The sequence below is a fragment of the Gopherus evgoodei genome, chromosome 9 (assembly GCF_007399415.2).
Source record: "Gopherus evgoodei ecotype Sinaloan lineage chromosome 9, rGopEvg1_v1.p, whole genome shotgun sequence".
Classification (NCBI taxonomy): domain Eukaryota; kingdom Metazoa; phylum Chordata; order Testudines; family Testudinidae; genus Gopherus; species Gopherus evgoodei.
Window position 1 is genome coordinate 4,589,343 of NC_044330.1, and position 16,128 is coordinate 4,605,470.

A 16,128-nucleotide genomic window follows, 5' to 3' on the forward strand; every position below is an offset into this window, starting at 1 on the left:
ATAAAGAGAGAAAAAAATTAGGCTGTGGAGATAAACAGTTAAGTCTCCACCCCCACCTCAAATTGCTTTGGTATATTTTAAGAGAGAAATGGCTCTACGAGAAATTTAAATAGTGTTCTCTTTTCTTTTTTTGGCAGCTGCAGGAATTGGGTCAGGTGTAGAAATGATTAATTTCCAAGCCAGAAAAATCCAAGTGTTCGAAAATAAGACTCCCTCCCCCTCCTCCTTTTAGGTATTGACTTTCTTAGAAGTAGTGTTAAAAAAAATTCTTTGTGCTTTGTGCAAAGTCAGACAAAAAAAATTAAAGCAATAATAGTGCTTGCTGGAGAAAAGGGAGGCTTAGCATATAGTTAGTTCTGTGTGCATTAAAATATCCGGGTTTGGTGACTTTTTTGTTGTTGTTGCATAGATTCTTATACTTGTACAGTACTTTTTATCCCTATTGAGCAAACATAGCTAGGCTGTGACATAACAGAAAAAAACAGGGTTCGTTCTTCTTTAGTTCCACCCCCATTCCCAAACTCTAGTCCAGCTCCTGAACAGCTGGGTGTTCTTTGCCAAAATGATCAGCAGCGAATTTGGCAACTACGTTAGCATCCAATGTCGTCATTATGTTTCTGGGATAACATCCTATTGAGATGAATGGGGGCGTGAGAGTTCAAAACTCTGAGGGATCCTGATCCTGATCTCATACCACTTTTACACTGCTACAACTCCACCGAAGTTACCCCTGATTTTCCCTGGTGTAATCAGAAACGGAATCAGGACTTCTATTTCAACTTGCCTGCATGACCCAAGAGACAGTCTCCTATGGAGGCCACATTTGGAAGGATTTCTTTGCAACCATATGGGCTAGACATTTAATTTAAAAACAAAATGAAAGCTCAGATCCAACAGATGCTGCTGCCATCAATGATGGTATGTAAACTCCCTCACTGGAAAGTACACTAGCTGAGACCTGAAAAAGATTAAAATGTCCATTCCTACAAACATTCCAAGAGTTTGAAAGCTATATAACGGGTATACTGTTCACAGCCCCTGTGCATGGTTGGGAAAGTTTTCCTCTCATGTGTGTGATCCATTCCAAGCTTTAAATCCTGCAGACACAGAAGGAAGATAACGCCTTTATCTATAGTCACTGCACCTCCCTGGGTGTCACAGCTCTTGCTGTTCCCTCTACTAATCAATCCAAGTTTAAACAGAGGCAAACGTAGGATTCTGAACCGAGCTGCAATACCTAGAAAGTCATAATGTCTGTCGATAAGATCAGAACTCAGATTGTAATGGCAGGCCCTGCTACTTATGAAATAGAGAGCTCTTGCTTGAAACGACCTGGTGCGATTAATGCAAGTGAAACAGAGTATGTCTGCAATCACTTTCCTAGATTCTGTAGCGGGGTCCAATCCTATCACTTGTACACAAATAACACCACCAAAGTCAGTGGAACTACTCATGTGAGTAAAGGCTGCAGGATCAGGTCCAAAATAATACCCAAAAGATAAAGAAAATTTATTTCAAAAGAATAAAAATAAATAGAGTGAAATTTTTGAACCATTATGCTCTGGGTCAAAGTCTCATCTCAGTCATACCCAATGCTGGAAAAATCTGCATCAGCACTAGGCATGGGAAAATCAGCAAACCCAGTTCTTATTTCTATGATTCTATTACTACTGCTCGATTAACGATCAGCTTCATCTAACACAAACTTAGGTATCTATACAGCTTAATTCGGGTGAAGTCTCATGTTTCTATAAGCCACAGCCCTTATGAAGAAGTCCGGAAGCCCTGCAATGTTTCCATAGGTTTTTTTGGAAGCCACCTATAGAAGTGATTAAAGAACTCTAACCCTGCTATCGATTTCTATAGACTAGTTCAAACAAATCAGTTGATTGAGTTGCATAGAGAATAACGTCCTATGGGGCAGATCCCCCACTGGTGTAAAGTACCATATTTACACCAATGAGGGAATCTGCCCCATAAGCTTTTAGAGTAATTCCTTCAGAACTATGGCAAATTTATACAGAACCCTGTTAGTTCCAATCTGAGTTGAATTCTTGTTCCATCCACTAAAGTGTAAGTTCTACAGGGCTTGTCTCAAAGGGGACGTCTAGTTTCAAACAAGAACCCGACAATCAGGGCTGAAGAGGAATCGATCTTGAAACCCCTCATTGTGCTCCCAGTCTGATAACGTATTCAAGGCATACGCCAAACACACACCCAGGCTATTCAAGATTTAAAGCCTTGCCTTCGTCAGGAACGTGAGAGAGGGGAAAGGGGATTTCAAAGAGCTGCGTTATTTGTAAGCCAAAAATGACAGCATCGCCTTCTGCCCCTCCGGGGGCCAGAACTAATAGCTTGCATAGGACCTTGCAACAGTAGACCTGAGAACGAGCCCCTCGGGCTGACTCAAACAAGGGCCAACATGGTAACCCTGATGCTGCATGTAGCATGTGTTCAAAGACCTGCTGTGCTCCTGGGAGATGCTCGGTGTGCACTCAAGGGGAAAGCAGACGGGAATAACTAATGGCACAGTGGCACGGCTGAGTGTTTGCAAGCTCTACCTGACCCTCACCTAAAGCAGCCAGCAGTTTTCCTATAGAGACAGGAACCAGGGCTTCCCTGGAAGCTTTTCTGCTGACAGCTTTCATCTTGCCCCTTGCAATCCAGCAGAAGAGGGACGTTCGGGTCAAGCAAAATCTCCTCTGGTGTATTTAAGGGTGAACTGAAGGGAGCTTTGTCCCAACATCCTGCAACAGAACATGCTTGCCCTGTCCCTGCTGACGGCAGCACTAACACATAAAAGCCACAGGCTTGAGTTTCCTCTCACGCCAGTTTCACAGCAGTGCCTTCACACTGGAGTTACTCCTGATTCACTGCACACAGTGCACACCCTGATGAGCAGGGGAGGGTCTTTGGACACAGACTGTGATGCAAGTGAGGTCCGATTCAGGCCCTACATGTCACATTGTCATGATGGGGACAATAAAGGGGTTGGAATTAAGTGGGAATTGGGTGCTTCTAACTCCCTTAGGATTTTATGAAAATCCCAGCCGTTGGACTCAATCCCAGAAGAAATCAGGAGCCACTCCACTACAGGCACCACCGTTAGAACTGACGTGGGATAAGAGCCAGGGCCCTTTATTTCTAAGTGGTTCTGATAAGTTGGAATGAAAGCAGCTTTAGAAAGAGCCCAGCAGAGCCGGAGACCCCCCAGTGCTTGCTTCAAAAAGAAACAACACAGTCTATGTGTAGCGAGAGTCATTTTATGTAGATTTTTTACTTTTGAATATTTAAAACATGGTGAATATTAACTTCAGAAGTTCTTAATACGTTCCAAAGCCCCAGGAGCCATTGAAATGCTAACATCAATATGCAACATCTAATCTCGTCAAAAAAAGGCAAGCCCTTCAACATTGTCAGAGAGAGGTTACAGAAAGAATCCTTGGGAAAACAACTCCCAGCCTTTTGTGCAATATACAGGCTAAATATACATCCTAGTTGGGAAAGTTTCACTTTTTGCAAGGGAGAGGAAAGCTATCGTAAGTGCATTGCTGCGGGAAGGTTTTTCTGCGTTGCAAGGCTGAAGCTGTGTTGCTGAATGACATCGAGTAGTTCAGTAAAAAGGATATCTTGTGGCTTTGCATACTATACCAGTCAAATGCACTCTCTGGGTGCCCTCCCACAGCGAAGCAGACAGTGCACCACCTAAAAATGCGTTTGTGTCCAGAGCGCAGGGGTTAAAACGGCTCTGCTTGTTTATAAAGTGTAGTGTTTCCTATCGCTCGCCTCTGACCTTCAGCAGGAAGAAAAGCTCAGTTAAACTGTGCAAATAGGGACCAAGTAGGAGCAGGGGAAGGCAGCCAAAACTGCTGCGCAAGCTTTGCAGTGCTGCAGCCGTTTAGGAGCAATGAGATGGACTAGACACTAGGTCAAATGTACTGTCGGCTGCTGGCAGGATCCTAAATACAATGACATCCAGATTCGCAGGGAAAATACTGCAGCCTGGAACCACCAAATTACTGCACATGAAATGCCATTTTTGTTCATCTTTAGGAACGCCTAAGTCTGTAATTTGACATTTAAAAATCCAAACCAACAGGACCTGAGCTGACAAAAGAGTCTTGCTGCTAAATGGAACCAGGTTACACTGAGTATTTCCCTTTATAATCTGGCTTAATGCTTGTGTCAACCTACAACTACAGCAAAGATATGGGAAGACTATGATTTCGTCTTTGCAGTGAAAGTTAGAATGAATGTGTAGCAAAGAACTGCAACACTTTCCCCACAACCCAAAATTTGGTTGATTAAAAAAAAGCCTGCTAACTTTAGCAAAACAGTCTCATTGGTTGGCGTGTATTTAAAGAGATGTAATTATGCATAAAATGACAGAGTGGCATCTCCCTAAAAGAACACAAAACAGATGAAAATGCCACAAACAAGACAAATGTGCATTTCGGCTGCCCCTTTCATGCCAAAATAAAATTGGAGGAGAAAAAAATAAAAGAAGAGAGCCCCTCAATAACCTCCTTTTCTGGAAAAAGTATTAAAAAATCTAGACTTTCAAACGAATCACTGATTGGATTCTCCAACATAAGGCCTGGAATTATTGCTCTAAATTACATGGTTAGATCTGACTAAAAATTTAAGGCACAATTTGACAATCATTTAAAAAGCAATAAATATAATCATTTTCTTTTATTCTCATGTGGCAGACATATGCATGGCACTCCTGCCACTGATGCTATGGATGCAGACAGCTACTTTGATTCAAGAGCTCAAAAAGTTTTACCTTTTTTAAGTAACTCTCACAACACCCCTGTGAGATAGGTAATATATTGTCCCCATTACAGAGATGGATAAACTGGGGCTAAGTGACTTGTTTATGGTGACAAAGGGAGAAAGAGGTAAATCTGCAAACAAAACCCAGGAGACTGGACTCTAATGCCCGGGAACCGTAAAGACGCTATCACCATTTGGGGTTTGGGCTTTTTTTTTTAGATTGAGGAATAATCAGGAAGACACACAAACAACAAAAAGAACATTTCAGATTAGCCCCATTAGCATAGCTGCAAATTCAATGAGGCGGTTGGTTATACATGGGTTAATGCCAAAAAGATTGAGAATGCGGCGGCACAGAAATGAAGACAGGACAGGTATAATAAAAACTGCCTCGGCTACCTACTGTTGCCTGTACCTTTAATTCGTCATATTCTCAGGACAATCTAAAATATGTATATTATTTTTATATATATAGTTCCTAACGGTTCTACTGAGTTTTCAATAGTTAGTGTCTCTAAAAACAAAGCTGAGAACTTATGTGTTCACCACGAACCCTAGAACAAGTTGTTTATTACTATGGACTCGCCAATGGAATTGGATTGATTCACAGATGGCTTAATGCAGGGGCTCTCAAACTGGTGGTCGGGACCCCTCAGGGAGTCGTGAGCTGTCAGCCTTGAACCCAAACCCCGCTTTGCTCCAGCATTGATAATGGTGTTAAATATATTAAAAGTGTTTTTAATTTATAAGGGGGGTCGCACTCAGAGGCTTGCTATGTGAAAAGGGTCACCACTACAAAAGTTTGAGAACCATTGGCTTAAAGGAGCGGTGCGGGATTACCAGTCACATTTCATTTACAATTCACAAGGGCTCTAGCATCAAGACAGCCAACCGACTGCTTCAACTGCAACCTTGAAATGCTGAGGAGGAACAGCAATCTTTCCGGAAATGTATATGGAAAATGGCCTTTCCCAAGCCCAAAGGAATGGTGCTAGGGTGTGAGGTTCAACCAGAGTTTCTCAATCTTGGTGAGCATAATCTACTCACACCCTTCAGTACTTGAAACCAGGGCCGCCCAGAGGGGGGGGCAAGAGGGACAATTTGCCCCAGGCCCCGGGTTCCGCAGGGGCCCCCACGAGAGTTTTTCGGGGCCCCTGGAGCAGGGTCCTTCACTTGCTCCAGGGGGCCCGGAAAACTCTTGCGGGGCCGGGCCCCAGAGCTTCTTCCGCTCCCGGTCTTTGCTGGCGGGGTGGTCCTTCTGCTCCGGGGGGAAGGACCCCCCGCCAGCGAATTACCGCTGAAGCGGGACCTGCCGCCGAAGTGCAACCCTGTCTTTGGCAGTAATTCGGCGGCGGGGGGCCCTTCCGTTCCGGGACCCGCCGCCGAAGTGCCCCAAAGACCTTCGGCAGGGGCCCCCCGCCTCTGAATTACCACTGAAGTGCCCCGAAGACCTGCGGCAGGGGTCCCCTGCCACTGAATTACTGCCGAAGAGCGGACTGCACTTCGGCGGCGGGTCCCGCTTCGGCGGTAATTCGCCTGCTGAGGGCCCCCGCCATGGGTCTTCGGGGCACTTCGGCGGTGGGTCTCAGAACGGAAGGGCCCCCCCGCCGCTGAATAGAGCCGGCTCTAGAATTTCGTCGCACGGGGGGCGCCCTGCAGCTTGCCGGTCCCGCGGCTCCGGTGGACCTCCTGTGGATGCTCCACCGGAGCCATGGGACCAGCGGACCCTCCGCAGGCACGCCTGCGGGAGGTCCACCGGAGCCGCCTGCCACCGATGGCCCCAGGCCCCCGGAATCCTCTGGGTGGCCCTGCTTGAAACAAAGGACAACTGACACTGTCACCATCTTCCTAACCAGCCTGGGCATGGTTTGAAGGGAGAAGACAAAAACTGTGTCCAACAGAAGTAACACTGTTATTCCCAGAAAAGTCACATTATTCGGATTTTTGGTAATTAGGAAAATGGTGTCTGCACAGGAAGTAGAGTGAATCAGAAAACAAGAAAAATTTTGTGAAAATTTTCAAAATTTGTTTGTTCCATAACATCAGAATGGATCCATTTTCCATGAACATTTTTGTGACACTTTTACAGGATTTTTTTTTACCATATGGTTTTTGAAATCATTACCGAAAACTTTTGTTTATTAAAAATGGCTTTGAGTAAGAAAACTTCATTTTTGGTAAATGAAAAACAGAATCATTTCAAAAACTATTAGGATAAAAATGTCAACAATATACTGATTAAACTATTAATAACAAATGCTGTAAAGGATATTGTGAAAACAGAAAATAGACGATTCCCCCCAAAAGGTATTGAAGAAAAAACGTCAAGCTTTCAACAAAATAGAAGTTCAGTGTAAAACATTTTGACCAGCTTTAACAGAAGTACTGTTCTCAGAGTCTCTATATCAATTCATACTTTACTAACTTCTATATGGCCTTAGGTAGCCCTCTCCATTCTTTGCAGTAGATCCTCAAACAAATATCAACATGCGACTAGTGTTTCCCATGCAGATTTTCACCACCGAAATCCACAGCACACATCCTCATGTGTCAACCCTGATTTATAGTTTTGAGATCTACATAAAGCGTGATTAGCATTACTTGATGATCTAATATCAAATCAGCCCACAGAATCAACCACGGGAACCAGACATTAACAAAAGGCAATTCGAAAACCAAAAAACCCTCCTTTGAGTTGTTCAGTTTCTAGACGAAAATGGGGCATCACAGAATTGTACGTCCTAAACTAGAGTAAAGCAAAGTGACAAGATTCCCCGCCACTCCCATGGATGTTGATGATGGGATTTTCCTGAGGTCTCTGCATTGTCCTCTGTTTTCCCTTTTCCCACTACTCCCACGAACCTTCCATGAGGCCGGAAGAGGGAAATTATGTTGTAGAACCAGCACTCTTTGCAGCCCCAGCTAGACTTTGCTACACTCAGCTAGGTTGGAGGCTTAGGGCTCAAAATATGTGTTACTAGACTGGATTTAATTGGTGATTGCGTGCGCCATACTCCACACACAATATCTATACCGAGAACTCTTTTATGCTCGTAGGATGTGTAATTCACGCCCAGATAATGAGCTAACCCAAGGCCTATGTCACACTTCATTCCTGCTTCTGCCCTAAGAGTCTGATGAATGTGTGTAGAGCTCACCCTGGCAAACGTTTTGCTTCCCCCGTGTCTCAGGGACTAAGACGTTCCCCAAGTGTTTTGCAGCTGTGATAAAAATCTATCAATTATTTAAAAAAAAATCATAATGAAAGGTGCATTATCTAAAGCTGTGATGTTGTCTTCTGCTTTAAAAGGCAACATTCAGGCAACAATTAAAATAAAACAATAAATGACAATAAAGCAATTACATTAACAAAATAAGATCATTCACTTTCATGATGTCACTAGAGATTTGGCTGTAACCAAGGCAACCAAATCTGATGTAGTAAATTCAAGCATCTGTTTATGTCCCATTGAGGAATGGATTTAAGCATGTGCTGAATAATAAATACACGCTTAAATACTTTCCTGAACCAAGGTTTAAACAAGGGTTTGTTCTTGCACCCCAAACTCCCAACGGGGTGACCTGAAACACGGGATCAAGCCCTAATTTCACACAAATGCTAGAAAAGGCAAAGAACCACCACCAAAAAACCGACGGATTGAAATAGAAAGGTCTAGGTGATCTTCACATTCCTTGTCAAAGGAAAATTGCTGAACATTAATGCGTCAGCAAACAACATGAGTATTTATCATGACTTTAGAAATGTACCTTAAAAGAACAAGGTCTCTTTGGTAAAAAAGGCTTCTTTGGAATAGATAAATGAGGATATGTAATAAATACATGATAGATTGTGGCTAAGCAATATTTTGTTTGTGCTTTAGGGCAATGCCATGATTAAAGATCTATTTGAAACCCGCAAGTATCAGGTCTGAAAATCTGACATGACAGAGTGTGGTATGCGTGTGTGTATCTTCCAAAATATATTTGTATCAGTTTAAGCACCACATATGAATGTATTTTTAAAAAAACACTCCAGGCACTTATTCACCCACTCAAATGGGCAACTGGCTTTGGTTATTTTAGAGAGGAGAAACCAAATTAAAACAACATTACCCAGATATTTCAAGTTGGAAAATTAGCTGCTGTATGTATAATAACAACACTCCCCCTTCTCCTTCCATCCAAGGAGTTCAAAATGCTTGAGAAGCAATGATCTAAGAGCCCCCACACCACCAAATTCACAGAACACCCTAAACATGGAAAAGTTCAGATCTAGACCTCCTGGTTAGCTCTTGGTACTGGAATGGGCTGCTCCATACCCACAAACCCAACCAAACTTTTCAGAAAGGGAGGATCTGGATTTGAACTTCTGCAGTGTAGGCCACTCTAAAATTACTTTACTCAGTCCCTTCCCTTCCCTGGGAAGTTAGTAAGAATTATCAAGCTCTATTGTGAAGAGGGTAGACAGAGCAAATGATGTGCTCAAAATTGCACAGTAAGTCTGTGGCCGGGGCACTGAAAGAACCCAGGAATCCAAACTTCTGGTCTCCCTCCTCTGATCACTAGACCACGACCCTTGTCCTAATTACAGTTGCTAATTCTCATCACTTTCTAATATGCCACTCAGTGAGACAGACAGACTGACTGAAACCTACAAGGACACAGAAGTTCAGAGCTATAGTTGTACATCAGTGCCATGCTCTGTTGTATACATCACACTCCCAGTGTACTTTGGAGAGAAGATGCTCAGAAACCCAGTTCTAAGGCACGATGGAATGTGATATAAAGTGAAGTTAGCCACCTGCGCTCTGAACTTCCATACTTTGGTAGATTCAGTTCAGATAAGTGTTTAACAATCTTCTGCATGTAATGCTAGCAAGCTCAAAATTACCGTAGGTGCCAGGGCTAATGACCAGTATAGCAAATGGAGCCGATTAAGAGTCATGTCCTTATTTAAAAAATCTACCCAGCACTTAACTTTTTGCATGAAATAAATTATAACATAGCTAACTAATCTACTGTGGGAAAATGCTGAAATTATTGAAGGCTGGGGCCACACTCCAATATGATGGTGAGATGCTGTTACATGGACACTACCCTAATAGCAAAGTCCTGCAGGATTTAATGGAGAACAATATACTTTCTATGGGATCAGTCATCCTACAGATTTCTAGAAAAATGACCTCATAGATGATCTCCTGAGGTCCCTTCCAACCCTTATATTCTATGATTCTATGATTTTTGATGTGGTGCAAATCCAGGTTAATTTCACTGAAGCCAGTGGAGTTATGCCAGTAAAAAGTTGGTGAAAGTGTCGGGGGACAGACCCTAAATTCTCTATTAAATTCACTATAGGATGGTTTAAAAAACAACTACAGAAATGTTATTATTCACTGTTACATTCAATAGGACTTTGCCATAAAGGTCAACCGAAATGCTGAGCGAGGAGGGGACATATCATTTTCAGGAGTTACAGTAAAAGTCAATTTTCCATTTTCTTTAATTCTTCGCTTGGATCCAACCCATGTCATTTCATTTCACTCCTTTTTCTTTTCAGGTTTGGGTGATGCAACTTTATGAAGCTCTTGTTACAGAGACTGAAGGGGAAAGCACCACATTTTACTATTTATTATTGTGAGAGAGAGCAAAATTTGCAAGTTACTCTTCAAAACTGTAAGTTTGTTATTAATATGGTCAATCAGCCCTGAAATGCTTCCGTTCTGGCTCTTAATTTGTTAGGTGCAGCTAAAGGTATTTTCTTTGATTACATCTGCAAACAAAATATTAATGTCAATGCAGTGATATGAAAATTGCTCCTTTCCCATGTAATTCGCACCTTAGTTATTATGGGTTTCATGAATAAGAATATTATAGCTGTACAAAATGAGTTGTGGATTTATAATGTATTTTTTAATTAACAACAACAAAAAAAAAACCTACACCCCCCAAAACCCACCAACAAACCCATGAGCTGCCTGCACATAGGTTTTTATTAACCTTGGTGCAAATTTTTAATTCCCTGAAGAGTGCATCAATAAGTCCCTTTTTTCCTGGAACTGTGACATCCCCTAGTCATTCCTTTGCAATGACATTTCTCCAAAAAGAAAAAAACGGCGTGATGAAACTGTAGAAGAAAAGATGTCTGTTGTTCTTCCCTTTTGGGGGCTAAATTACACCTATTTACAACTTGAGATGAAAAATGAATCCTTCCTGTTCCAGAAATGTCAGGTATTTGGAAAGCCCCAAATGCTGAAATATTAAACAATTCTCACAGCTTGTACTGTAACTCCAGCTTTGGTATGTTACCATCATCCTCGAATGCCTGAGCCTGTCTCAAGGTAGAATTCAATCCAATGGGAGTCTTTCCTTTGATGTCAGTGGAAGCTGGTCAAGACTCCATTGCTAAAGTACTGGTTTGGAAACAAGCAGTGCCCACTGGTCGCTATGTAACTGCATTGGCCCTGGATAGCCTAAGATCCTTTTGAGCATGCCCGTGGTGGCCATCATTAGTCATTTTCTTTGAAGCCATTTTGAATTTCTTTTTAACCTTTTCCAGTCCCCAAAATAATTAACATAACTTCTCAGTGACTTTATAGCAGTAGTGTACCAAAAGGATATATGCATGTACGTGCGTGTGCATGTGTGTATGCAGCCTCACAACTTTCAGTGATGGTTCATACATAAATACCTGAGCATCTGAGAGTTGGAAGCATCCTTACTGAATACATGTATGCAACAGCGAAATATAATATTATAGAAAAGAAAAAGTTAAGAAACTGGAAGGGGAATGGAGACAAGCGAGGGCATAAGAGAAAGGTATAGCCTCTATGATTTAAAACAAATCTGTGTCCCTATGATTTAAAACAATACCTATATAAAGGCTCAATGTCTCATGGCCAATGTTTGTATAGTTTGTCTTGCAATAACAATTACTCTGATTCTGGTCTTACACTTACATGCTGTTTTACACTGGCGTAAGTCTAGTATTATGGAATCACGTCCAATATATAGCTTCCCACTGATGTCAATGGGAGTAGGATCAGGCCCTCACACCAGAGTAAGAAGAGAATCGAGCCCAATCATCCCAATTTTAATGTGCTTCTTAGGAGATGTGAATCAAATAGAGATAAAGTTAGAAACTGCCCGCTTGTCCCAAGGCCTTCCGGCTTTACTTGTTCAATAAAGAATTAGGTCCTAGGCTGGAAAGGAGTCATGCTAAATGGAAAGGTTGTGCAATTCCCCCAACAGGCAAATATGGGAGTGTGGTGGTAGATGCTCAAAGGTCAGTGCTGGCCTTAGCGGTGAGTGCCTGGATCCGAGCTGAGTTGCAGGTCTTGCAAAGGATGTGTCCATCCAGAGGGTAACAGCCCTGATTGTCCCCTTCAGACAGGAGGCCACCACAGTCCTAGACAACGAACAGAATAAAGACCAAAAGAAGAAATAAGATGAGAATGAAATTAGGCAAAGAACCTATTAGTGAAATACACACTCACGTCCCCTGGTAACAGAATTCTGCCCAAGTCAGTGTGGGAGTTCTAGGATGTCTTTCATGACCAACCCATTCCCTGAAAAGAGACAATGCTGCAGCAGAGATGGGCTCCCAAGCTCTCTAAAATAAAAGGAGATTATTCCCTTCACATCTCTGGGAAAGGAAAGGGCTTTAGCATTGAGGAACACGGCAAACTTAAGCTCATGTTTATTAATGCCAAAAAGGAAAAAGAAGAAGTGAGCCTTGAAAACAAGTTTTCTGCTCATCTCTCTCTCTCTTTGGAAGAGCGAACTCCAGAAAGCAATAGAAAACATGACAGAGGTGACAGCAGAGCCATGGCCTTGCAGAACGCCTTCATCGTTGTGGTCATTATTATTACACTAGCACCAAAGGGCCACAACCAAGATTGAGGGCCCATTGCGCTGGGTGCTTTACAGACCTTTAGTGAGAGACCATCTGTGCCCCCAGGAGCTTGTAATCCAAATACACAAGCTAAAGGGTGGAAGAAAGGCCAGAATGCCATCATAACCATCCGTCTTTTGTAAATGGAAAGCCAAGGCTCATGGGGATTAAGTGACTGCCCTAAGCTCACGCAGGAAGGTGATGGTAGAGTCACGAACTGTACTCAGAGACCTCGAGTCTCAGCCCCGCACTCGAGCCCATGACTGTGATCAGCACCATTACTGGGACTCACATCTTGTCCCAACATCTGGCTGGAGTTTATCCCCAGGAGAACAGCTGCATTGCAGAATTCTCAGAGGTTCAATATGCTACATGTGCCAAGCTGATTCTTCCTCTGTTTCAGATTCTTATCAAAATCATATGTACCAGAAACCAAGCACAGCAAGGGCCATACATGAATGAGAATGATCATGTTTACATGCCAATTCAAATTTTTCAACCACAAGCTGTATGTTGATTTTCCAGCTAATTATTAACGTCATCTTTTTTTAACCCACTTATATAATCTTGCTCACATTGCAACATACATTAGAGCTGATTTTAACAAAACAAATAGGAGCAACCTTTGTGTCCAGGTAGCGAATTACCATATTCTCAAATATTCAGCTCTAATTCTTGAGTCGTAGTTTCTTGCTAACACAATGAAGCTGGTATATACAGAAGGCCTGATTCTCCTATTGTTTGCACCATCTATGTGTAAATCAGGAGTCACTTCTGCTGAAGTCAATGGAGTCAAGTTTAACGCAGAACCAGTGTGATAACAGGAATGTGCTCATTATTGATGTAGGAGAAGTTCATTTCTGTCAATACAGTGAACCCAATATTTGCTTTCTTCCCTTGCCAGCAATGGGAATACTGACCTCACACCGGTAGCACTGGACATGGAAGTCACGATCTAATGCCACAATGCGTATGGTCTCCTCTTGACCCGGGGCAGGCATAATGGGCTCCTTACACACGGAACATCGTGGTGCAAATTTCCTTGAAAAGCAAAGATGGTTCCAGTCAAACACCAAGTACACAGCCATGTTCTTCGTATGCTACATTAGAAACTTAAGAACCCTGCAGGAAACTGTGGCACAACACACATCTCTGCAAGCAGAGCTGCCTCCTTGAAAATGAAACATTATGGGATGCTTATTAGTTCCTACAGAACAATGGCAGGGGCCTGAGAATCATATTCTGCTCGTCTTAATCATTTATTAAACAATCTCTTGATGATGTTGCTCATCATTGTCGTATCCAAGCGCAAGCCCCAGAGTGAGCTAGTTTCATATGCACAATATAACGCCATTTAAATCAGTGGAATTCCCCTTATGAATGAAGTTAGCAGGATTTGCCCCATCTGTCTCTACTGAAACTAGAGATGGACCAAGTAGGATGCAGCCTTAGATCCTGCCACTGCGGGATTGTTCTATGCAGTATAATTTACTTGGGTTTTATCCAGTCTTGTTTTAAAATCCTCAAGCATCTGGCTCCCACTACACCCACAGGATGTTAGTTTTAGCTCGGCTCAATCTGTGCACCGCTAAGAGAACTGCTAGAGCATATCTGACTGGTTCGATCTCTCAACTACTTGATTTGCATCCACAATCTGGCAGTCACAGGTGAAAATGCCTTGGATGCAAATTCTCCCCACGAAATAGGAGACCACCCTTCTGAAACCCTATCCCTCAGAACATATACTGGCTAATAGCTAAGAAACTTAGAAGTAGGGTCAATGGGCAATGCTCATGGCAAGTGCCAGAATGTGAAGAGACCAAAGAGTCTTCTCTTGTAAAATATCTAGGAAACAGTGACTCTGCCACCCAGCCTTTTATACAAACCACCCTAGAATTAACTCCATTAAAAAACATCTTAGCCGCAGTAGGAGTAAAGAAAAGGATTCATTTCGTTGGCAGCAGATGCAAGGCGTTTTGTTAGATTGCAGCTATGCAGACATGAATTAAACAGCACCTTTGCTGATTGCTCTGAAAGAGAATTTAGATGGATCATGATATGACCGTAGCTGTAATCACAGTTAATGTGAGAATTCAGGCACTTTCTTGTGCAATTCAGCTAAAATGTGCTGCTTAAAAATACTTGAACGTTTCTCTATCTAGGTCACCAGAGGCAGAACAACATGGGCCAATTTTTTTCCAGAGAGACAGAGAAATGAGTCCCATTGAATTCATTGGGGGCTGCATGCGTTTCTTAGGGCAGCATCTAGCCATTCATGTCTTGCAGGTGGATTTCACAGTTTCCATTTGCTCCTCACCTTTCAAGATAAGAACACCAATAGCAGTTTCAAACGGTCAACAGAGCCAGCTAGAATTCTTCTAAAAACTATTTTCACTTAAAAAATGGATTCCCCCCCCCCCAAAAAAAAATACTTTCACTAATTTTCTGATTGACACAAAGTGAAAAACAAACACATTTTTTGTTTTTCTCTCCTCCTGCCCTCTTTACCTCTTTTTTCCAGTGGCAAAAAGGAAAAAAGAATGAAAACGGTGAAAAAAGAAAATCTGAAATTTTCCAGAAATGAAAAATTTTCAGGAAAACATTCTGCAGAAATTTTTAAAACTAGTTTTTGTTTTTTGCAAAGATTTTTGACCAGGAAGATGTTTATAACATTTCTGAAACTGTTTATGAATTTCGTTTGTCCTCCTCTCCCAGTTCTGTGTCCAATGTTTAGGTTTACTGACTAAATTTTTTCATCCACAATTGCCTTCTATTTGTTTCTTCATGCCTCCATAGCTGCCAATACATCCTGAATGCTGCTTCTCACTCACTCTGCACCCTAAGGACATGTAGGTGCTCTGAAAGTATTTGGAAGGTGGGAACACTGGGGGAAGGGATCCTGCAGGGCGATACAGGGAAGTAAAATTAAATGAAGAGAAATTGAGAACACTGGATACATTTTCTTAATAATTCAAGGTATTAGGCTGTGGAGCAGTGACCCAAGAGAAGCGATAGAAGTTTCATTACTCGCATCAGCTAAAACTGGGTGAAAGAACTGCCGAATATACTTCCGGATACAGACTCTGCACTGGCTGTAGATGGACTCAGTAGCCCAATTAGATCATCTGCAATCCTCTGGATCTTCTCCCAGCCTTGTACCCAACCAGTACAGGTCCTTTCCCTGCCGTCTATTCTCGGAGAGTGAAATTCACCCACGGGTTGAGGAGCAGTATGAGGCTCAGTCACCATTTAACCCTTCAAGCCGGAAGGTACTTAGTTCTTCCTAAAGGATGTCAATCCCTCTCAAGGAGGAGGACCATCCCGCATATATTGATACATGGCCTAGGGAGTGTAAGTGGGACATAATGTAGTGCCACTGCCTTAGCTTTCTGCTGGCCCCTGCACAAGGGTGAATTTCACCCTCTGGAACATTTCTCTGGATTCTTGCTGAGACGCAC

General features: G+C 42.5%; 1 protein-coding gene across 13 annotated transcripts in view; it reads right to left on the reverse strand.

Annotated features, from left to right (window-relative positions):
* Window positions 1-6,516: 6,516 nt before the first annotated feature.
* LPP (LIM domain containing preferred translocation partner in lipoma) overlaps window positions 6,517-16,128 on the reverse strand; it is a 443,377-nt gene continuing 433,765 nt past the window's right edge. For all 13 annotated transcript variants that reach the window (XM_030574715.1, XM_030574714.1, XM_030574721.1 and 10 more), the window contains 2 exons: window positions 13,591-13,711; window positions 6,517-12,184 (listed from right to left, as the gene is read on the reverse strand). In XM_030574715.1, coding sequence (XP_030430575.1) covers window positions 12,056-12,184; window positions 13,591-13,711 — 250 coding nt within the window. In that variant the 3' untranslated portion in view covers window positions 6,517-12,055. The remainder of the gene's footprint in view (window positions 12,185-13,590; window positions 13,712-16,128) is intronic.